Source organism: Bos grunniens, chromosome 15, assembly GCF_055505025.1.
Source record: "Bos grunniens cultivar Pamir isolate PY7600 chromosome 15, Bosgru_T2T1.0, whole genome shotgun sequence".
NCBI lineage: Eukaryota > Metazoa > Chordata > Mammalia > Artiodactyla > Bovidae > Bos > Bos grunniens.
In genome coordinates, this window is record NC_141179.1 from 84,004,717 (window position 1) to 84,028,082 (window position 23,366).

The 23,366-nt window shown below is 45.7% G+C and overlaps 2 protein-coding genes across 10 annotated transcripts in view; one reads left to right on the forward strand and one right to left on the reverse strand.

Moving 5' to 3' along the window:
• STX3 (syntaxin 3) overlaps positions 1–23,366 on the forward strand; it is a 130,150-nt gene that overhangs the window by 85,406 nt on the left and 21,378 nt on the right. For 2 of the 9 annotated variants that reach the window (XR_015142450.1, XR_015142451.1), the window contains exons 10-12: positions 8,384–8,446; positions 19,779–19,886; positions 20,478–20,560. Coding sequence is in view for 6 of the 9 variants with exons in the window: in XM_086341879.1 (XP_086198005.1) it covers positions 8,384–8,524 (141 nt within the window). In the remaining 3 variants the exon portion in view is untranslated. Of the gene's footprint in view, positions 1–8,383; positions 8,540–9,857; positions 10,274–19,778; positions 19,887–20,251; positions 20,309–20,477; positions 20,561–23,366 lie in introns of those variants that run through there. The other 7 variants (XM_086341880.1, XM_086341881.1, XM_086341878.1 and 4 more) reach the window with 5 other exon arrangements.
• On the reverse strand, positions 8,538–23,321 carry TCN1 (transcobalamin 1). The gene is made up of 9 exons (XM_086341875.1): positions 23,227–23,321; positions 20,603–20,782; positions 19,488–19,628; positions 17,419–17,574; positions 16,027–16,205; positions 12,868–13,051; positions 10,793–10,976; positions 9,070–9,188; positions 8,538–8,765 (listed from the first exon to the last, which is right to left on the reverse strand). Exons 1-9 carry the CDS (start codon positions 23,303–23,305, stop codon positions 8,704–8,706), a joined length of 1,284 nt encoding a protein of 427 aa, XP_086198001.1. The 5' UTR covers positions 23,306–23,321; the 3' UTR covers positions 8,538–8,703.

Genomic DNA, 23,366 nt, shown 5'->3' on the forward strand with positions numbered 1-23,366 from the left:
CTTGTTTTACAAGAAGTGCTCTGAGGCTCTCAGGTAGCATCGGCCAGGTGCAGGCTGGCTTTATGCAGTGAACTAAGCCGTCACGACTTGGGTTCCAGCCCATGGGCAAACAACAGACTGCAGTTCCCCAGAATTTTTTATTTTTTAATTTCTCTTTCCTACCGAGGGAAGAAAGCAGTTTCAAACACCCAAGGATTTCAGATATTGTCTTTTAAAGTAATTGGAAAATGTGGGATCAGTGAACTATATTAAGCAATATGTATATATTAACTTTTTTAGGATTGTGGCTGTATAATAAAGCAAAGTAAGCCCCCCTATCATGGAGAACTGAAAATGATGAGATTATGAAGGAGGGAGCTGCCTTTTTTCTTTTCTAACGACCTATTTTTAAGTAGCTTCTTTTAGGAGGCCATTCTCCAGTGACTCCCAACTTAAAATAAGATTCAAAGGCCTTAAACAACCTCCGGCCCTGTGAGATCTGCCCCCTGGCTTCCTTCTGGACCTCACCTCCATCCACTGTCCCCCTTGCCCTGGCAGCTTCTGCAGCACTTCCTGTTCCTCGAACCTGTCGGTCCCCGCAGCTCTTGCTGTCCCCTCTGCCCGGGACATCTTTTCTCCAAATACTGGCACGATGGCTCCTCACTTCTTTCGTTACTCTGCTCAGAGGTCAGGTTGTTTTGGTTTTAATTTCGTTTATTCTTTTACTTTTGACGGTGCTGGACCTTCGTTGCCGTGCGGGCTTTTCTCTTGTTGCGTCAGGTGGGGTGCTCGCTGCTGTGGCGTGTGGACCCCTCACTGGCGGGTCGTCTTGTGGAGGGCGGGCTCTGGGGCGCGGGCTCAGTACTTGTGGGCTTAGTTGCTCTGTGACGTGTGCGATCTTCCCGGATCAGGAATTGAACCGTGTCCCCTGCGTTGGCAGGCGAACTCTATACCACTGAGCCACCAGGGAAGCCCGAAGGCCAGCTTTTGTTTGTTTTCCTGTTTCCGTTTCATTTTTCATCTTTCAGTGTTAAACTTTCAATTGGAGCATAGTGGCGTTACAAGGCGCTCGTTCCTGCCGTACTGCAAAGCGAATCAGCCACGTGTGCGCGCACATCCCACCCTGGGTCTCCTTCCACAGGTCACCACGGAGCTCTGAGTGGAGTTCCCTGTCAAAGGTCAGCTCTCAGAGACGCCGGCCCAGACCCCTGCGTGAGAGACGGCCCCCCGACGCCCGCTGCCCCGGCCGCGCAGGTCCCACCCTCCCTCCCACTGTGCGCCTCGTTCCTGTCTGCCCCTTCCCCACGGCAGCGTCGGCTCCGTAGTGCCAGGGGCTTCCTCCGTTCTGTCCACTGCTGTGTCGCAGGTACGTGAGATGCTACCTAGCTCCTAGTCGGAATCAAAGGGATCCTTTACAATTCTTTAATTTTGTCTTTTTGTTGAAATGTAGTTGATTTACAATATCGTGTTAGTTCCTGGCGCACAGCAGAGCCATCCAGTTAGACATATGTGTGTTCTTTTTCGTATTCTTTTCCATTCTGATTTGTTACGGGATGTTGAGTACAGCTCCCTGGGCTGTACAATAGGGCCTTTATCTGTCCTATCTGTAGCAGTGTGTATCTGCTAATCCCAGACTCCTAAGTTATCCCTCCCCTACCCCTTATCCCCCTTTGGTAATAGTACATTTGTTCCCTAAGGCAGTGAATCTGTTAATGTTTTGTAAATAAGTTTATTTGTGTCACATTTTAGATTCACACGTAAGTGATCTCATGAGCTCTTTGTCTTTGTGACTTCGTGTGATCATCTCTAGGTGTCTCCATGTTGCTACCAACTTATCAAATGAACACTTTCTGAATGAGTGAATCAATGAACAAATATATAGCCTGGGTGATAAAGCATTTTCTTTCTTTCTTGGAGAATGTCGGTGGTGGTGTGGGGCGAGAACACAGGACACGTATTAGGGTGTGATACACGTCTAACATCTTCTTATGTTTCCACCTCCTGGCATTCACGCCCTTATATAATCAGTCCTCTTGAGATGGTTGGATGGTTTCACCGACTCAATGGACATGAGTTTGGGTAAACTCCGGGAGTCGGTGATGGACAGGGAGGTCTGGTGTGCTGCAGTCCATGGGGTTGCAAAGAGTCAGATACGACTGAGCGACTGAACAGAACTGAACTTCTCTAGCATATGAGTTGACCTTGCTTCTGATAATTATAATACAGCAGAAGTGATGCGATGAGGTTGCAGAAGACCAGCTCCGTCTGGCTTGCAGTCCCTGGCTCTTCTTGCTTCTAGCTCTGATGAACCAGCTGCTGTGTTGTGAGCTTCCTTGTGGAAGAGCCTGTGTGGGGAAGAGCTGAGAGCATCTCCAGCCCACAGCCAGGAGCTGAGAGCATCTCCAGCCCACAGCCAGGCAGGGCGACAGGCACACGAAAGAGCTTGAAAGCAGATCCTCCCAGCTGAGCTTTGAGATGAAGGCAGACCTAGCCAGTATGTTTTTAATTTTATTTTTTTAGTTTATTTTTTAAGTTGATATGTTATATTTTCATTTTTATTCAGTTCATTTTCCCCCCCTGCCTCGCAGCATGCTAAAGCCCAGTTCCCTAATCAGGGGCCAAAACCGTGGCCCCCGCAGTGGAAGCTCGGAGACCCAGCCACTGGGCCTCGCGGGAAGTCCTCCAGCTGACGTCTCGATGCAGGGTCATGAAAGCCGGAGGACCCAGGCAACCTGTCCCTCCACTCCTCACCCAGACAAACTGTGAGATAACGTGTTGTTGTTTTAAGCCATTAAGTTTTAGGGTGACTTGTCATACAGTGATATATAACTAATGCACAGCATTTGGCGGGTGATGAAGCAGTTTTGGACTGCGTGGTGGAGAGCCTTGTCCACCGTGAAGGAGTAGAGTCATCCTCACACCTTTAAGATGTGTCCGTCCTAATCCTGGAATCTGTGAATGCATTAGGTCAGGTGGTAAAGGTGAGACAGCCTGGGCCCTGGGACCCTTTGCTGCAATGTCTGAGCCTGGACAAAGTCTCCTCAAGCCACAAAATACAAAGAAACTATAAAGGACTGAAAATAGCTGTGTGCACGCACAACTGGGACAAATTCTGGACGAAAGATACATAAAGATCAAAAAAGCTCAGCTTGCACTTCTAAAGAGCTGGGAGCAAAAGCAGGGCGCTGTGTAGGCCCCTCTGTGCCCCTCCACAAGGAGGTGGGCTGAACACCTGCGCTACCCCTCCGCCTGACCCGTGGGCACACACCACCACTTCACCCCCACGTAAGGAACCAGCTCGCCTCTGCTGGGGGCGCCAGCTGGCAGGGGACTCTGTTCTTTGTTCCCGCTGCCCCCTGCTGTTGTAGGAGTCCCAGTAAAGCCTTGTCTGAATTTCTTTTCTGGCCTCTGATCAACTTCTTTTGATTAAAGAGACCAAGAACCCTGGTTAGTAATTATTTATATTTTCTTTGTATTTTTCGCTTGAGCTTCCTTATTTTTATTGTGGACTATCTTGATGGGCGCAGTGTCATCACAGGGGTCCTTGTAAGCGGAAGAGGGAGGCAGGAGACTTAGAGTTGGAGGAGAAGTGATGAAGGACGCAGAGGTCAGCATGATACGATTGCTGACTTTGAAGATGGTGGGGCTGAGAGCCTAGGAACGCAGGATTCCTGTGGGAGCTGGAACATGCAGGGAAAGTGATTCCCCCCCTAGAAGCTCTAGAAGAACGCAGCCCTTTTTTGACACTTAGATTTCAGCTCAGAGAGTCCCAGTTCATACTTCTGACCTCCAGAATTGTGAGAATAATACTGTCTTAAGCCAGTACTCTTGCCTGGAAAATCCCATGGATGGAGGAGCCTGGTAGGCTGCAGTCCATGGGGTCGCAAAGAGTCGGACACGACTGGGCGACTTTATTTTCACTTTTCACTTTCATGCATTGGAGAAGGAGATGGCAGCCCACTCCAGTGTTCTTGCCTGGAGAATCCCAGGGACAGGGGAGCCTGGTGGGCTGCTGTCTATGGGGTCGCACAGAGTCGGGCACGACTGAAGCGACTCAGCAGCAGCAGCAGAAGCAAGCCAGTACAGTTGTAGTTTGTTACAGCAGCAGTAAGAATCTCATACAGGATTGGGAGCCAGCAAGATGCTGACCTCGGGTTCCACAGCCTGCCATAACCATCCTGAGATAACCCATGCACCCTTGATGCATCTTCTCTTTGAACATCCACTTTCTTGTACATTACCTCTTACAGCCATGGTTGCTTCATGTTGACACAACTGTTTCCATTTGCAAATAACTTCCAGAACAGGAACCACAGAGTCTACAGTTTCTTCAGCAGCATGTTTTGACAGTCTTTGGCTAACTCTTGACTGGACTTCTTTCTTTCTTTGTTTTTTCCTGTGCCTCATTTTTTGGTATCAAAGTACCCAGAGTCTCTCTGGATATCTGAAAGGTTTATTTGTGTTAATTACTTCTTTGCAGGCATAAATTTCTGCCTTCAGACTCAATCTAGGTTCTGATATAATCCCAAACTATAAGAGCTTCTCAGAATGCAAGTGTGGCCAGAACTAAGTTTCACTTACCAATATTAGTGAAATCCTAAAGGAATGTTATTCCATTGACCTTCTTGTCTGTTTCTGAGATTGAGGCCATTTCTATTAGACAGCAGTGTTACTGCCTTCTACTTAGAGACCACTGACTGGAAGAAACTCATCTGTATCTGCCAGAAATTGAGGCTCGCTGTGCTGCAGGGAAGTGCTGGAAAGCACAGTGCATGAAGTGAGGTTTGATACTTTACCCACTCAGAATCAAAAGAGAATCGCAAAGAAAGTGACTTTCGTGCTGTGATGGCATAGTGTTTGATTCCGTGTTGATATACTGAGGAGATTAATTTCTTATACCACTTTTGGGAAAAATCAGTCTAAAGAAATTGGGTAACAGGAAAACTTGGCCGTGGAGTACAAAATGAAGCAGGGCAAAGGCTAACAGAGTTTTGCCAAGAGAATACACTGGTCATAGCAAACACCCTCTTCCAACAACCCAAGGGAAGACTCTACACATGGACATCACCAGATGGTCAGTACTGAAATCAGATTGATTATATTCTTTGCAGCCAAAGATGGAGAAGCTCTATACAGTCAGTAAAAACAATACTGGGAGCTGACTGTGGCTCAGATCATGAATTCCGTATTGCTAAATTCAAACTTACATTGAAGAAAGTAGGAAAAACCACTAGACCATTCAGGTATAACCTCAGTCAAATCCCTTATGATTATACAGTGGAAGTGAGAAATAGATTCGAGGGTTTAGATCTGATAGACAGAGTGCCTGAAGAACTATGGACAGAGGTTTGTGACATTGTACAGGAGGCAGTGATCAAGACCATCCCCAAGAAAAAGAAATGCAAAAAGGCAAAATGGTTGTCTGATGAGGCCTTACAAATAGTTGAGGAAGGAAGAGAAGTGAAAGGCAAAGGAGGAAAGGAAAGATATACCATTTGAATACTGAGTTCCAAAGAATAGCAAGGAGAGAGAAGAAAGCTTTCCTCAGTGATCAATGCAAAGAAATAGAGGAAAACAATAGAATGGGAAAGACTAGAGATCTCTTCAAGAAAATTAGAGATACCAAGGGAACATATCATGCAAAGATGGGCTCAATAAAGGATGGAAATGGTAGGGACCTAATAGAAGCAGATGATCTTAAGAAGAGGTGGCAAGAATACATAGAAGAACTATATAAAAAAGATCTTCATGACTCACATAACCATGATGGTGTGATCACTCACCTAGAGCCAGACATCCTGGAATTCGAAGTTAAGTGGGCCTTAGGAAGCATAACTGCAAACAAAGCTAGTGGAGGTGATGGAATTCCAGTTGAGCTATTCCAAATCCTAAAAGATGATGCTGTGAAAGTACTGCACTCAATATGCTAGCAAATTTGGAAAACTCAGTAGTGGCCACAGGACTGGAAAAGGTCAGTTTTCATTCCAGTCCCAAAGAAAGGCAATGTCAAATAATGTTCAAACTACCTCACAATTGCACTCATCTCACAAGCTAGCAAAGTAATGCTCAAAATTTTCCAAACCAGGCTTCAACAGTACGTGAACCATGTAGTTCCAGATGTTCAAGCTGGTTTTAGAAAAGGCAGAGGAACCAGAGATCCAATTGCCAACATCCGATGGATCATTGAGAAAGCAAGAGAGTTCCAGAAAACATCTACTTCTGCTTTATTGACTACGCCAAAGCATTTGACTGTGTGGATTACAACAAACTGGAAAATTATTCAAGAGATGGGAATACCAGACTACCTGACCTGCCTCTTGAGAAAATTTGTATGCAGGTCAGGAAGCAACAGTTGGAACTGGACATGGAACAACAGACTGGTTCCAAATAGGAAAAGGAGTACGTCAAGGCTATATATTGTCACCCTGCTTATTTAACTCATATGCAGAGTACATCATGAGAAACTCTGGGCTGGAAGAAGCACAAGCTGGAATCAAGATTACCGGGAGAAACATCAATAACCTCAGATATGCAGATGACACCACCCTTATGGCAGAAAGTGAAGAGGAACTAAAAAGCCTCTTGATGAAAGTGAAAGAGGAGAGTGAAAAAGTTGGCTTAAAGTTCAACATTCAGAAAACGAAGATCATGGCATCGGGTCCCATCACTTCATGGCAAATAGATGGGGAAACAGTGGAAACAGTGTCAGACTTTATTTTTCTGGGCTCCAAAATCACTGCAGATGGTGACTGCAGCCATGAAATTAAAAGATGCTTGCTCCTTGGAAGAAAAGCTATGACCAACCTAGATAGCATATTGAAAAACAGAGACATTACTTTGCCAACAAAGGTCCATCTAGTCAAAGCTATGTTTTTTCCAGTAGTCATGTATGGATGTGCGAGTTGGACTATAAAGAAAGCTGAGCGCCAAAGAATTGATGCTTTTGAACTGTGGTGTTGGAGAAGACTCTTGAGAGTCCCTTGAACTGCAAGGAGATCAAACCAATCAGTTCTGGGAGATCAGTCCTGAATATTCATTGGAAGGACTGATGCTGAAGCTAAAGCTCCAGTACTTTGGCCACCTGATTCGAAGAACTGACTCATCAGAAAAGACCCTGATCCTGGGGAAAGTTTGAAGGCAGGAGGATAAGGGGACGACAGAGGATGAGATGGTTCAACAGAGATGAGTTTGAGCAAGCTCAGGGAGGGAGTGAAGGACAGGGAAGCCTGGTGTGCTGCAGCCTGTGGGGTTGCAAAGAGTCAGACACGACTGAGCCACCGAACAACAACAATCTTAAGCCATTATTCTCCAATTTCACATAGACTGTGTAGTCTATAAAGATATCTGACAGTGGGCACCCCGTGCTCACAGAACCGTGGAAGTCCCCCTGCGTCTAACTGAGTTTTCAGGATGTCACGCAGACCCCAGAGGATGGAATCCATTGCTGTCCAGCTGAGAAGAACTCTTTCACATCTGGTTCGTGAAGACCAGGGCAAGGTTGGACCTGAGAGTGGACGATCAGTGCCCACAAGCAGTGAGCAGGAGGAGCGTTCAGCCCCTGACCGTGAAGCAGGGTTGCCGGTCGAGGGGAGGAAAGAAGAGAATCTTGAAAACACAAGGAGAAATGAGGGAGATGTTGCCGCACCGAGTTCACATTTCGACCTGCAGGCCTCTTCCTTTTGGAGGCTATTATCAAATTTTTTTAAAGATTTTGTTTTGATGTGGGCCATTTGTAAGGTCTTTATTAAATGTGTTATAATGCCGCTCCTGTTTTCGCTGTCTGGCCGTGAGACGCGGGCGGCCTTAGGTCCCACCCAGAGATCGAGTGTGCGCCGCGGCGCTGGGGGTGGCGTCTCAGCCTCCGCCCGCCGGGGCGTCCCGTGCAGGCGACTTTGTGGGTTGCTTTGTGCTTCATCTGAAGAACCTTTGGCGTCTCGAAGGCGTCTGGTTCGTGCCCGGATGTGCCCGTAGCTCAGGTACTCAGTATACGGTGTAACCCAGTTCACGCTCAGACGTGATTCAACTGTTTTTTTTTTTAGGTGAGCTCTGCTGAACTGAACATTGGAGTCATTTCTGTTTTTGCATGTGGATTTGGTGATGTGCCTATGAGAGTGATTTTCATGGTGAAATAAGAGAGGTGGGACCTCTGGGAGGCAGCTGGCGATGGGGATGAAACGCTTCCTCAGACCTTGTGCGCTGACTTTTATGGATAGGCCTCCCATTTTACTTCATCTAGGGCAGTATTTTTCTCTACCCACCCGCTGCCTATATGAGGCCAATGTGCCTCCTCAGTTCCTCCCTTGCCCTGGGTCTCAGAGAGCTCAGTCTCCCCAGAGACGCCTGCTGGACCTCACTGGTTGCTGCTGCAGCATTTGACTTAGAACCTTCTCTCCATCTCCCCCAGTTGCCCAACGTCACCCAGAGAGCGAGCAGGGGAACCGTGAGCAGAACTCAACTTCTCAGACAGGTGGGTCTAATCTTTTTCACTTCGCTTCTTCCTGAGGTAGTCTTCCCTCTAACAGTAATTCCCTTTGGTGTTAAATGATTAGAACATGCTCTTTCTGTATAGCTGTTGGTCTTTTATTGGACACTCAAAGAGAGAAGTAGAGGTTATTGATGTGCTGTGAGGATTGAGATATAAATGAAAAGGAACATGTAAGATCAATTTCCACATAGAACTGTACCACAAAAGGCTCAGACCCAGCTGAGGAAGGTTTGAATTTATTAGTATTTGCTCCAACGAACCTCCAAATTGTCTCCATTTTGGACAACATGACTCCCAGCTCCTGAAAAGGAAGAAGGAGATGTGGGTCCAATGATTTGATCATCAAATCATCAAATAATGGATCTGGCTCTCCCAGACCCTTGGAGAAGGAAACGGCGACCCCCTCCACCACGTGTTCTTGCCTGGGAGGTCCCACGGACAGAGGAGCCTGGCGGACTGCAGTCCATGGGGCCACAGAGAGTCAGACATGACTGCGAGACTGAGTATACTCTCATACCCTTGGCGCGTCCCCCCGAAGCGCACACTCACACGTGATCGCTCCGGGCACCTCACTCTGCAAGGCCGTTTCTCGTCCTCCTCCTTACCTTGGCTCAGTGGCTGGCCATTGCTCAGAAGCTTCCAGTAGGTCCTGTCATTACTGTTGGCCTTTATGCCCTGAACAGAGGTGATGTAGGGGCCCCACGAGGTCTCCTCCACTGTGAAGCTGTGGGGAACAGCGAGTTGGTACATGGATTCAGGATGTTCAAAGGCAACTCTCCCGCGGGCACTTCTTTTATGCACCTAAGAATCACTGGAAGACATTACACAGACCGCCTGGCCTTCTTCCCAGATTCCTTGATTCTGGAGATCTGGGCCGGAACCAGGAATCTGCATGTTTTATCAGCATTCTAGGTCATTCTGAGGCAGGCAGTCTACAATCCATGCAAATTATAGAAACACTGCCCGTGGTTTCTGCCCCTGTCTCCTGCCATAGTAGACACTTCGCCATCAACGGTTCCCAATCTTCTACCCAAGACAGTAACAGTTTGAAGATGCTAACAGTACTAGAAAGTGTTAACCGGTTGTCCTAGAGGTTCTCAGAAAAAAGGAAAGGATAATTTAATGGTTCATGTTTACTGATTAAGAAGTGACATAATTGATATTTGTTTCATATTCATTAGTCAGATTTTTCTACCTTCCTGGAAACACTTGAAAACAGGCTTTATAATGATATATACACACAGATACATATTTTCTTGTATATGATTTTCTCTGTTGCATCTTAGAGCATGTTATTAGACACAAGAAATGCCAGTTAGGCTTAAGGATCCATTTAAGCCATATTTTTCAGAGGTGAAGTCAATATCTTCATTTTAATATTTAACCTCTCTAGGCCAGGGAGCCTTGACTGAGTCCCTGAATCTCCTCTAAGGTGGAAGCGGCCTGGAGAAGCTCCCCAGTCTCTGTGAAACCTCAGATTTAAATGACAAGTCTTGCACTCACAGATTTAGAGAATGAACTCATGGTTACCAGGGGGAAATGGTGGCTGGTGGAGGTGGGCGGCATAGACTGAGAGTTTGCAATCGACAAGTACACGCTGCTGTATGTAAAACAGAGAACCAACAGGGACCTGCTGTACAGCAGAGGGAACTCTGCTCAACAGTCTGTAAGAGCCTAAATGGGAGAAGAATTTGAAAAAAAGTAGATACTTTTATGGGTATCTGAATCACTTTGCTGTATACCTGTAACTAACACATCACTGTTAATCAACTATATGCCAATATAAAATAAAAAAAAAAACAAATGACACATTTTATGCATTTGTTCATTTTCTGGGATGAGAATTCCACTCATCTGACTTTCAAAGGGGTCAGTGATTAAAAACCAATTAAAACCCACTATTCTGGACACAAAATGTCTGACTTAGATTCTGTTAATTGAAGGAGTTCTGCTGACAGAAGAGAGATCCCTGGTACTTACTGTCTATCTATTAATACCTGCTATGTGCTGGGAGAGGAAGCATTTCACCTCCCTTTTTAAACTCCATGCTGTGCCATGAGGATGAGCAGCACAGCTACTAACTGAGAAGTGTTTTAAAGGTACATTGCACTCTGGTGCGGATGTGTTCCTGCTGAGTCATAATCACATTAAATTCCTTAACCTTAGGTTAGCTATTGGGCTTCCCTCATAGCTCAGGTGGTAAAGAACCTGCCTGCAATGCAGGAGACCTGGGTTCGATTCCTGGGTTGGGAAGATGCCCTGGAGAAGGGAAAGGCTCCCCACTCCAGTGTTCTGGCCTGGAGAATTCCGTGGACTATATAGACATACCGAAATAGGGTCTCATTTTTCTCCTGAGCAGCCTTCATCACGTCGAGGAAGACAGAACCCTTTCTCACAGTGACTTCAGTGTGACTTGTCTTGTTGATTCGCACAGAGTATTTGACTAAGATATTCAAGGGTGCGGTTGTAGGTGTCACAGTACCAGGCTTTTCAGTGGAGGTGTTGAATTTGACTGGCAGAGATAGAAAAGTAGAGGAGAAATATTATTCAGAAGAATAAAAACTATGTCAGAGTCTGCACACCTCTCCAAGGCTATGCAACAACTCTTTCCCCGTCAATGCGGAAGAGGGTTTATACCAGAAGCCCGGATCAGCAATCGGGGGGTGGGGGTGAGTGGGTATCTCGCAGACGACTAAAGCACAAATTAAAACCGGATACTCACCGGCTTGTGAAGGCTTGTGTTTGCCTCAACTTTCAGCTGTTGCAGCAAATCAGTTGCCCCATTTCCCATTTCTCACAGAGGCTCCTGATTGTTCTTTTTTTTTTTTTGCATTGGTGCAGCATACAATAATGCTTCCCCCCTTTCTTTTCTTTTTTTTTGTGTGCTTTTTGATTTTTTTCCTTTTTGTGATTTTAAAAACTAAGTCATTTATTAATGTGTTTGTTTTTGGCTGTGCTGGGTCTTTGCTACTGCAGGCCTTCCTCTAGATGCGGTGAGTGGGGTGGCTGCCTCTAGTCACAGGTGAGAACGCTCCCTGCTCCTTGCTGTGGCTTCTCTGGTTGAGGACACAGGCTCCAGGGCGCGCGGGCTCCGGGAGTTGCGGCTTCCAGGCTCTAGAGCGCAGGCTCAGGAGTCGCGGTACGTGGGTGCCCCTCAGCACGTGGGGTCGTCCCAGGTCAGGGATTGAACCCGTGTCTCCTGCACTGGCAGGTGGATCCCATATGACTGAGCCACCAGGGAAGCCCCTGGGCCTTTTAACTTTTTATTGAAGTATTGACACACAACCTTATGTTAGTTTCACATGTAAAACACGATTCAACATTTATCTACACGAGGAAATGATCAGCACTGTGACTCCAGTAACCATCTGTCACCATACAAAGTTACGACAACATTGTTGACTATGTTCTGGATGCTGTACACTATATTGCCATGAAGTATTTATTTTATGACAGGAAGTCTGTCTCTCTTAGCATCCTTCCCCTATTTTTCCCAACCCCTGCCTTTTTATTTATTAACATTTATAGAGAACATTACATGCCAGGCACTGTGTGCTAACTATTTTGCATGAATTATCTTCTTCAGTCCTTATTAGTGCCTGCTACATACTATTATCATTGGCATTTCTTATAGTAGAAAACTTTTAAACTTAGGGTTTTGTCCAAGTTCCCTAAACCTATATGTGGCTGAACCAGAAATGACCAAGACAGAAGGAAAAGTCTCCTCTCTTTATACCTGTTGCAAAATTAGTGGTTTGATTAATGGTTCAAGCTGTAATTTTCTTATAACACTGCCACATTCTTTCCCCATTAACGTCATGTCTCTGGGTGCTCATGCATCGAGCCTAATGAAAAGCCAGAGACGTTATACTTTTTGGGTTGGGAATGATGCTCAGAAAATCTCTCTGCATCCAGCAATTAGAAAGCACCGCTTGAGAGACGGACACCCTTTAGTCACTTTCCAGCTGGCTTCGTGGCAAAGAATCCACCTGCCAATGCAGGAGACGCAGGAGACGCTGGTTTAATCCCTGGGCAGGGAAGATCCCCTGGAGCAGGAAATGGCAACTCACTCCAGCATTCTTGCCTGGGAAATGACATGAACAGAGGAGCCTGCTGGGACAGTCCAGGGGGTCCCAAAGAGTGGGACACGACTCAGCAAGCACGCTTATCCGTTAATCAACACTGCCTTGTTGTCAGTGTTTGAACCAAGAACAGCGTCTGCTACCCTAATAAGGACAAATCCTCTGGCAGTTACGGTCCCTGATGGCGTGGAGGACTGAGTTCTGTCTGGGACCTGTTATACTGTTCCCAGACAGGTCTAACTGGTTCCTGAGGCCATCTCAGTCTTACACATTTTGAGTGTTACACTGAAAGGCAAAACAGTTTGTTCATTAGTGCTATACCTGGATTGAGGCCACAAGAAGGGTTGGTGACATCCAGATAGGTCTTTCCCATCAAGGCAGGTAAGATCTGGGCTGCAGTAATCGGCAAGTAAAATGCTCCCCGAGAAATGTTGTCAAATACTGCACGTAGAGTTTCTCTGCAATTTGCTTCATTTTTGTAATAGTCCGATGAGACAAAGAGAGCCTAGTGTGTGTGTGTGTGTGTGTGTGTATGAGAGAGAGAGAGAGAGAGAAGGGGAGAAAATGAGAATGAATGGGAGAGACTTCACATCATGGGAAAGCTTGAATCTAATTTAGTAAACATGGGAACCACCTTAGACCACTAAGGTACCTTTTAAGAAGCTTATACGCTAGTTTGGGTGGGGAGGTGGGGATTGTTTAATCACTCAAGCTTTCACAGCGCCAATGAGAACAGTCTTTCTCTACCGTATTTACTCTTTATCTTATTGCTGACACTGAAACCATATGAGATAGTCTTAACTATGACATAGTGTTAACCAAATAGTGTTAACAGATTCTTGTAAAGGAGTCCCTAAGATGAAGGCCCTAAGACCAGTGTCTCCAACCCCCAGTCCCACCCTGAGGACTACACAGCAGGGGGTGAGCAGCAGGCAAATCAGGGAAGCTTCCTTTACCCCTCCCCATCACCCACCTTACCTCCTGAACCTCCACTTGGGTTACTGTCTGAACTGTCCCCCCACCCTCTTCCATGGAAAAATGGAATTGTCTTTCATGAAACTGGCTCCTGGTGCCAAAAAGGTTGGGGACCTCTGCCCTAAGAGAAGGGCTTCCCTGATAGCTCAGCTGGTAAAAAATCTGCCTGCAATGCAGGAGACCCTGGTTCAATTCCTGGGTTGGGAAGATCCCCTGGCGAAGGGATAGGCGACCCACTCCAGTATTCTTGGGCTTCCCTGGTGGCTCAGCTGGTAAAGAATCTGCCCGCAATGCGGGAGACCTGGGTTTGATCCCTGGGTCGGGAAGATCCCCTGGAGGAGGGCATGGCAACCCACTCCAGTGTTCTGGCCTGGAGAATTCCATGGACAGAGGAGCCTGGCAGGCTACCGTCCACGGGGTTGCAGAGTCAGACACGACTGAGCGACTAAGCACAGCACAAGCCTATGAGAAGCGTCTAGCAGCACGGTCTTTCTGAAGGGGAAGAGCTCTTAAACATTAGTGAGACAGACGAAGCTTCGGCAGAGAAGGCGATAGGTAAACAGGGCTCGGAGCTACGATGGCGTCTCAGCAGGAACATGCGGAGGTGAGCATGTGACTGAAGGGGACAACGTAGGAACGGCCAGGGCCAGGCCTCTTTGCGGTGAGAGTGTCTGAGTTTCAGTAAGACCCACAGAGGATGCCTCTTGGCTTCGGAGGACCGGTGTAGAGAGGACATGCAGAGCATGGCGGGAGCCAGCCTGGAGAAGAGGGCTGGAGCCGGGTCGGCAGCCCCTGAAGGTCCTGGGTGGTTTCTGGACAGTGGGAAGTCTCAGAGGTTCTTGAACAGAAACGCTCCAGGCAGCAGGTGTGAACTGGACTCAAGGGGCAGCATTACAGGGCAGGAACATTTAAGAGGGTATTAATTAATTTTCTGGGAAATCCCATGGACGGAGGAGCCTGGGGGCTACAGTCCATGGGGTCGAAAAACAGTTGGACAGGATTCAATGACTAGACAACAACAACAGGAGTAAGACCAGGACTCAGATGGACTGAACTTGAAGATCTTGTTCTGTAGTTTCTCGAGGAAGGACAGTTCCCCTTTCCATCTTTTCTTGAAGACTCTTAAAGGTAACCAAGTGGTCAATCAGGTTTATTTATTTATTTTTTTGGTGAGTTATTAAAAACAACACAAAAAGAAAACTCACTAGGGGCTTCTCTGGTGGTCCAGGGGTTAAAACTCCGTGGGGTGGAGTGGTTGAACTTCCATGCTCTCAATGCATGGGGCACAGGTTTGATCCCTGGTCTGGGAATTAAGATCCCACATACTTTAGGACATGGCCAAAAAATAAATAAAAATTAAAAAGGTCATCCTAAGAAAACTCATCACATTATATCTTTTTATAAACAATGTGGTGGGGAAGCAGCTCTTGATCCTGCCATGAATGAATACCACCTGTAGGCTGACCAAGCCCATGCCCCACACCTGAACTGTATACTAACCAGTTGGTGTGGGACGTAAATATTAGCATTTTCTAAAAGCTCCTCCCCTCTAGGTAAATCAGATGTGCACCCAGAACAGGAAACCACTGCTTTATATTAACGTCTAGCATAGCAAGTGCAAAGAGGAACAATACGGACAGTCTTTAAGACTGGACCCTTATTTACATCGCCATCATCTTGTCGTTTTCCGCAGGAGCCCTGTGCCGGCTGGGCTGAACACTCTGATCTTCCTGAATTACGGGATGCACCTCTGCGCTTTTGTCCTTGCTTCTTCTCTCCCTATGAAAATCCTCTCATCCCGGGTCAGCCTGGCAGACCCCAGTTCATACCAAAGACTTGGTGAAATCCCTTCTTCCCCCATGTGCTTTTCCTCATCTCTTCTTGTATCTACCCCTTAGAGTTGAGCTGAACAGTGACTAAACTCAGGAATAAATTCTTGGTCTTCAAAGAGCATATACAGGACAGTGCCAGCACTGAGTGTGAGTTCTGACACCAACTATTCTGGTCCCATCGCCTCTCCATCACTCTTTGGCTTTGTTCTATTAGGCGATTGACTGGAACTCTGTGATTCATGCTCTTATTCCAGGAAATGGAGGTAATAATTATTTCTCCACTGGGTGGTTGTGCTTTAGTGCCTTAATGTCAATAACTATCAGCTGCTTTACTGCTGCTGCCACTTCTTATTTCCATAGCAACGACCTACTTTGGGAGGTTAGACGAAACACTGAACAGTGGTATGTGGTAAAGCGGGAAATGACATGTTGAAAAACAACAAAATAGATTGCAGTAGGCAGCAGCATTTCTTAATGCAGGCAGGAAAAGCCGCACAGAAACACTGGATGCGGAGGTAAAGCAGAGGGGGTACATTGCAGGCAGGGAGGGAATCACGTGATTAAAACAAAGTCAGGTGGATCGTAAGTCCTCAGGAGACCAAGAGGGAAGGCCGAAGATGCTGCTTTCTGCCGTGACCCCGTTCTCTGTCTCCTGGTTTGCCTTCTGACTTACCTGCATAGCTTCTCCCGTGCTAAATATGTTTCCAAAGAGACCCTGTTTTCTCTCAGCCTGGATCTTGTTTGCCAGTGACTCCACGTAATTACTGATTTTACCCTCTGCGTTCATGTCCATCTTCTTTTGTGTATTCTTCTGCACACATGTTAAAGCAAGAACAGCCATCGCTCCAGTATCTGTCAGGAAGCAAAACACTGGTGACCGAGTGACTAAGCCTCCTGGGTTCCCCCTGGACTGAGTGGTTTCCTGGTATGTGGGACTTTCAAAATTAACAATAGGAGGACTCCAGGCAGACCGGGGTGCTTGGTCATGTTAGTTAATGATGCAAGAGAAGAATTTCCAGATACAGTAGCCATCCTCTTGCCCTGACCTCTCAAGTATGTTGAGATTCCTTCCTATGTGATAACCACGAGCTTTGCAAGAACTCACATCTTAGTCATAGAAACACATATCGATTTGTCGGTGCAAACACACAAACAGTCTGCTTTTACGTCGTGGGTGTTCTCATCTTTTTTGTCTTTCAGCCACGTTGGCAAAGAAATTGAGAAAACCGAGGATGATACACCAAACAAAAATGTCTCTAAATTTCCAAGTTCTTCATTAGACTGATTAGAAAATAGCACTTAGGAGAACTGTTTATTCAATAAACACCCTTGATGGGGGGGCGGATATGGCGAGAGATTAGAAGAATGAGGATAAGACCTGTTTTTCTGGCTCATTTCTTGGTTCCTTCTGTTTTCTTTAGGTCTGGTGCCTTCCCTCTCATAGGAAGAGAAATACAAGAAATTCACATTCTCCTTTTTACTCTGAGACACTGGATGGTGACTTTCTTAGAGCTTCTTGGAGAAAAATGAGTTTGTGGATCTGTCTAAAAGGGCCTTCTTTTTGGATGTGTAAGCTAATCCAGTGGGAAATTTCTGGTCCTTTTCCATGATGGATACACACTTTATTGATCAAAATATTGCATCTTACCACATGTAAGCCCACACATCCAAATGATCCCAATGGGTTAGAGAAAGATGCAGGGTTGAGATAGGTGAATTCCACCGCATTCCTTTTCTGTAACATTTATGCTTCCTAAGATGTCTTATCTGATAATCCTCATGATCTATCCTCATTTTACAAGTGGGAAAATTAAACTTGAGAGCTAACATCCATTGGCTACTCAGAGAAAAGGGGGAGGAGGAACTGGGCCCTTTTACTGTACTGCACATCTACAAAGATGCTTAGAAACCATCCCATATCCATTCTTCTAAAAAATCCTCTTCTGAGAAGACTAGGGTAGTGAGGAAAGAAAAACTCACGTACTTATTGGTAGAAAAATATAAAAGACAAGGCCTCCTGGTGCCCATGTCCTTGAAACCAAGGGAATTGGGTTTAATGACTTACCTACTGAGAACTGGTCCCCAAAATAATAGTTCTTATTTTCAGGAGTGAAGTAACAGGTAACACTGGTGACTGAATAGCTGCCGTTGAACAGACACAAGGCCAGCAGGGCCAGGCTGAGCTGGTAGTAGTTGGTCAGTGGGTTGCCGTCATGTGCCTCTGTCAGGGAGAGAAGCAACACCTTACTGACGCAGGTGGTCCTGGAACAGTACATTTTAAGCTTATTTCTACTTACTCTATCTCCATTTCTTTACATTTAAAGAGAGGTGAGTAAGAGAGGGGAGAGATTGCTCAGAGAAACCGCAAACTTGAGGCACTTAAAGGCTTTTAAGGTCCACCAAGGGGCTCCCTGGTGGCTCAGACAGTACAGAATCTGCCTGCAACGCAAGAGACCCGAGTTCGATCCCTGGGTCAGGAAGATCCCCTGGAGAAGGGAACAGCTACCCACTCAAGTATTCTGGCCTGGAGAATCCCATGGACAGAGGAGCCTGGCAGGCTACAGTCCACGGGGTCGCAGTGTCAGACATGACTGAACAGCTAACACTTTCACTTTCAAGGGCCACCAAATTCAACTCAACTCCTTTTATTTTATGCCAGAGGCAATTCAGCATTAAAGAGATAAAAATCCTGTTCTCCCAGCAATCCCACTCCTGGGCATGTATCCTGAGAAAACGCTGATTCAAAAAGATCTGTGCATCCCAGTGTTCATTGCAGCATGATTTACAACAGCCAGGACATAGAAGCAAGCTGACAGAGGAGTGTATAATGAAGATGTGGCACATATATACGATAGAATATTACTAAGCCATCAGAAAGAGCGGAATAATGCCATCTGCAACAACATGGATGGGTGCAGAGATTCTCATACTGAGTTAAGTCAGACACAGAGAGACAAACAGCATATCATATCACTTATGTGTGGAATCTGAGGAAAGGTACAAATGAGCCTATTTACAGAGCAGAAGTAGAGTCATAGATGTAGAAAACAAACTTATGGCTATACCAAGGGATAAGTGCGTGGGGAGGGATAAATTGGAGACTGGGATTGACATATGGACAGTCACGTCCAACTCCTTGCAACCCCGTGGACTGTAGCCTCTGTCCGTGGAATTCTCCAGGCAAGCGTACTGGAGCAGCCGCGCAAGGCTGCACCCGGGCCTGGCACATGGTGTGTGCCCAGTCGCTCAGTCATGTCTGACTCTTCCTGACCCCCTGGACTGTAGCCCTCCAGGCTCCTCTGTCCTTGGGATTTTCTAGGCAAGAATACTGGAGTGGGTTGCCATTTCCTTCTCCAAGATTAAGCCGGGTCTCCTGCATTGCAGGCAGATTCTTTGCCATATGAGCTACCAGGGCAGCCCATATACACACTCCTGTATATAAAATAGATAACTAATGAGGACCTGCTGTAGAGCACGGGAAAGCCTACTCAACACTCGGTAATGGCCTCTAGAGGAAAAGAATCTAAAAAAAGAGTGGCAGACGGCTACTAACGTATAATCGACTCACTTTGCTGTACACCAGAACTAATACAATGTTATAAGTCAACCACACTCCAGTAAAAATGAAACAAATACTATCCTGATGCTCAGATGGTTACAGAGCTAGAACTAGAACCCAGAAATGTATCTCACTAGGAGCCCTGACGATCAACCTGATCAACCTATGTTTCAGCGCTTTTGCCCTCTTCGTTCTTGTGCTACAATCATTAGGTGTACACTTTGGTGCTTATGACACAGTGTCTCATCTTGATCAGCTGTTTCTGGTGTGATTTGTCCAAAAGCCAAGCTTCTGAAGGACTAGAGACCTGTGGCCTGTGTGTTTGCGCATGGGTGCGTGTATTTATCACCCAGTGCAAGGCAAGCTGGACGTAGGGTCAATGCTTAATTGAACATATTGGAAAAGAAAACTCTAGACACATCTGAAAGAAAGAAGAAGGGAAAGTGGTCTTCAAAGGTACAGTGAGATGAGTGGAGTGAAAAAGAGAAGGAGCGAGTAGGTAGAAACTCGATACGGTTCCGAATCAGTGGAGGAGAGACAAAGACATCGGGGGCCTCTGAGCACGTGATTCTCACCCATGTTCTGAATTTCTGCTTGGAATTTGGCTTCAAGTTTGCTAACCAGACGAGCACCACGTATAAACTCTTCATCCTGATTTTCACATGCTCCCAAACCCAGAATACCCAAGGCAAGCTCTCCCGAGGTTAACTCCATCTCTGAAAAGAAAAGTATTCAAGTTAAACAAGGTACATGCGTAGGATTTTTTTGCCTCCTGTCTCCCTTGCGATTTATATTGCTGTCACTTTGTTGTCCTGTTCTACTCTTTATTAATGTTTTATTGTCCTCTTCTTCATCCCCGGAAACAGAGCCTTTTCCAGCAGTGCTGTATAAGTGCAACCTAGACCTTGGTCTTTCCCATGAAGCTGCAGGCTCTTTCTGGAATCAAGAAATCCTTAAACAAAGAATAGAGATAGGTAAATAATAAATCCCTGGGATCTTCCTCCTTGAGGGCGCCATCTCACCAGGATAGGAATAATCGACCTGTATTTAAAATATCCAAATTCTCAGGCTCCTCCGATCCTCACAATAATATTGTTGGGTAGGTAGGGGTGGCTGTATTTTCCGCTTATGCTCATTAGAAAGCTCAGTGTTGAAATGAAAGTTTCAATGTGGACTCTGGTCTCGATTCCAGTCCACATCTCCACAACTCTATGGTCACCTCTCTGCCGTCAGCTTTCTTGGTTGTGGCCCACGCTCTTGCCTGGTCATGAACTCAACTCAATGATGTAAATCTTAAAGGATGAGAGTGTATGATTCCTTTTGCTCTTCCTATTTTCAGGGCCCAAAGAAGGAAAGCTTCACTCTACAGTAAGCGGCAGGGGGTTGAGGATTTGAGGTACCTTTTTGTCACCTCTATTAAAAAAAATTTTATGTGAACTTTATTTTTAAAAAAACACCACTACATACTTGAACTAGATTAAAAAAAAATTTAGGTAACATTGGTTTATAACATTATATAAGTTTCATGTGTACAATATTTTATTTCTACTTCTGTTCATCTCAAGTTTTCTACAGCTGAGATGGATGTACCAGGGATGACTTGGACACACAATTTCTAGGACTCACTGGAGATCATCTTTATAGATGGGTAAGTCTTTCCCTAAATATTCCGGGGAACACAGGCACTCACCTCCGCTGTTTATGTCTTCTTTGATTTGTTGACTCAGCTGTTGTTCTAGGCTTTGATTCTTAATCCCAACAAGTCTCAAGGTCAACAGGACATTGAGACCTAGGGTCCCTTTGGTGTAGTTTGCATTTAGCATCGTGTTTATCAGAGGTTCTAGACGCCAGAAGTTCGTTTCATTTACCACTGTGGAAGGGAGAGAGGACATAAGAAGCGCATAGAATATTAGGGCTAAGAACAGGAATGATGTTAAAATATTTAGTAACAGATATGGCACAGACACAGGCCCACTTGGTAGCCACTGGCAATGTTGCTGGAATGATACAAGGGAGGTCTGGAGCCCCACTCTGCCATGTATTATTCTTTTGCCAGCCAGCATGGAAGTGTTAAATATTTAAAACAACTGGATCAGCCTTACCATTGCGTCCTGCCTGGTAGCTCTAGTGTGTGTGTGCGAGTGCGTGTGTGCGTGTGTGCATGTGTGTTAGCCACTAAGGCCCAGAGGGTGTCCTTAAGGGGCCTTGGTAATTGGAGCTTTAACTGAGACTGCAATGCACATCTTCCAAGTCTCCACCTATAACCTAGTCTGCTTTCTGGATTCAGTCATTTTCTCCTCCATCTTCTTCTTATTCAGCTGGGTTAATCCTGACAAGAAGGAGAGAGAAGAGGAAGAAGGCAAAAGTTCTATGTGTCATTAGTGATTGACCCAGAGCTGCATTGCCTGATTGCCCAACTGGCTGGGCATCAAGATCAAGGCATTATTCAGCAGGGAGGATCCTTTGAAAAACCTTCCAGTTTTAGCCTACTGTGTGTCCAAGTCCCAGGGGCAAGGATGGAGGGGTCCTTCTATACTATGGAATTAAAAAGAGAATCCAGAGCTCCCAAGAAACCTGGAGGAGAAGAAGAGTTAACCATCACTGAAAATATTTCTCAGCATACTTTGACCATCACCTAAGAAAATCCTTCCCATCTCCAAATTGTCTCATGGGCTTGGGGAATAGTGGAAAGAATGTGAACCTTGGGCTCAGGAAGATCTTTCCTGGGGTCTTCATTCCTTAACTTACAACTGGGGGTAAGTTATGTAACTTTCCTGACTTCAAGAAGTCAAGAAATAGCCAAAGATAATGGACAAGAAACCACCAAATAAGCTCTAAGATACTGTTTGTATTATTACTTCTAGCTCAACTCGAATTTCTGTCACTATCCTTAGCGAGTCCAGGAAATGTTGTTTTTCTTGCCCACCTGCCTTTAATAGAGTCAGGAAGATCTGAACGGCATGATTGAGAAAGGTCAAGGTTTGTGACGGGCATAATTGGACAATCGTGAGTCACCTCTGAGATTCGGCTCAGCAGATTTTTTGGCACTGAAATAGACTTCTTTAGTTCCTGGTAAAGGAACAACTGAGGTCAACTTCCTTAACTACTAAAAGCAAAGTTACTTATTTTGCACTGGGAATGAAACCTCAAAAGCTCGATGGAGAACCCCTGTTCTTATGCCACAACCGAGGAAATGACAGGCCAGGAGAAAGAATTAAGAGTTGGCAGGTTCTAAGCTTTCATCTTTCCGCTGTGGGATGGACTTCTTCTTGTAGGCTAGAGAGACCAGGGAGACGTAGCCGCAGCTGGTACCACACGGTAGCATCACCTTAGGCCTGGCTCGAAGCTCAGTTCCATGGTAAAGAATTCCAAGAGAAAAATCATGAACCTGTGAGCCATATAATACTTTAAGAAATCACCCGTTTCAACAACCTTCTCTGGTTATTCTTCATTTATGGATGAAGCTAAAATGATTCATGGGACTCCCCTGTTGGTCCAGTGGTTAAAGTTCTGTGCTTCCAAAGCCGGGGGTCCAGGTTCGATTCCTGGCCAGGGAACTAGATCCCACATGCCACAGCTAAGACCCAGCACAGCCAAATAAACAAATAAATAAACGTTAAAAAAGCACTGGTTCATTCAGTTACTAAGGGGTCACACTGGACCTGAGACCAGCTTTTCCTTTTCTCACTTAGCATTTTTTAATAGAATCGCACACTCTCTGGAGCCTCTACCCAAAGGAGAGATGATGGGTTTTTACCCATGTCCCATGGGGAAGAGTTGAAAAGAGGAAGATGTACAGCATAGAATATCTAAACTCAGTAAGGACAAGAGAGCAATCTTCATTATGTGAAAGGCGTTATTAACATTACTTTTTTCTGTGTAGTTACAAGGAGTTAACCCAAAACCTCGGGGTTGAAGTTCCTAAAAATAGATTGTATCTCAAAGTCACAAGGTATCTTTCCATGACCTGAAAACTTTTCTGAGATCATGAATTTTTTGTTCTTAAAAATGAATGAGAAAAGACAGTTCCTTGACAGGGCTGTTGTGGTAGAAAGGATCTCAGCCTAGGAAGAAGAGTAAACAAGTTAATACTGAATCTCTGAGCCCTCTTAGAACAACATGCATCGTAGAACTGTCCTCCGCATCTCCCGCCACCCTGTAGGTTACTCACAGAGTCCAACGACATCCAGCATTGGAACCGGGCCTTTTTCTCAGGTAACTACACGGTAGCCTCCGGGAGACTGCCATGCTGTGTTTAGCTCATAGCTCAAAATGCTCAAAGTTTAGAGCAATTTTAGCTCAAAGCATACTCACCACAGATCTGGCATAGTTGACTTGGAATAAGAGAAAAGAATAGCAGCCCCGTTAGGGGGAGCTGGCCTGATGGTCTCATCTCTTCAGCCGTGCTCAGGAATGGTGAGGTTGGGCTGGCTCTTTATGGGTGATGGACAGAG

What these genes read in the sequence shown, in the direction of transcription:
- TCN1 (XM_086341875.1), bottom strand. Translation starts at nt 23,305, where the DNA reads ATGAGACCATCAGGCCAGCTCCCCCTAACGGGGCTGCTATTCTTTTCT. An exon ending in AGCAGAAATTCAGAACATGG is followed by an intron (nt 17,575 to 19,487) that starts GTGAGAATCACG and finishes TCTCCCTGACAG; the next exon opens with AGGCACATGACGGCAACCCA. An exon ending in AAAAATGAGACCCTATTTCG is followed by an intron (nt 9,189 to 10,792) that starts GTATGTCTATAT and finishes TGTTCCCCACAG; the next exon opens with CTTCACAGTGGAGGAGACCT.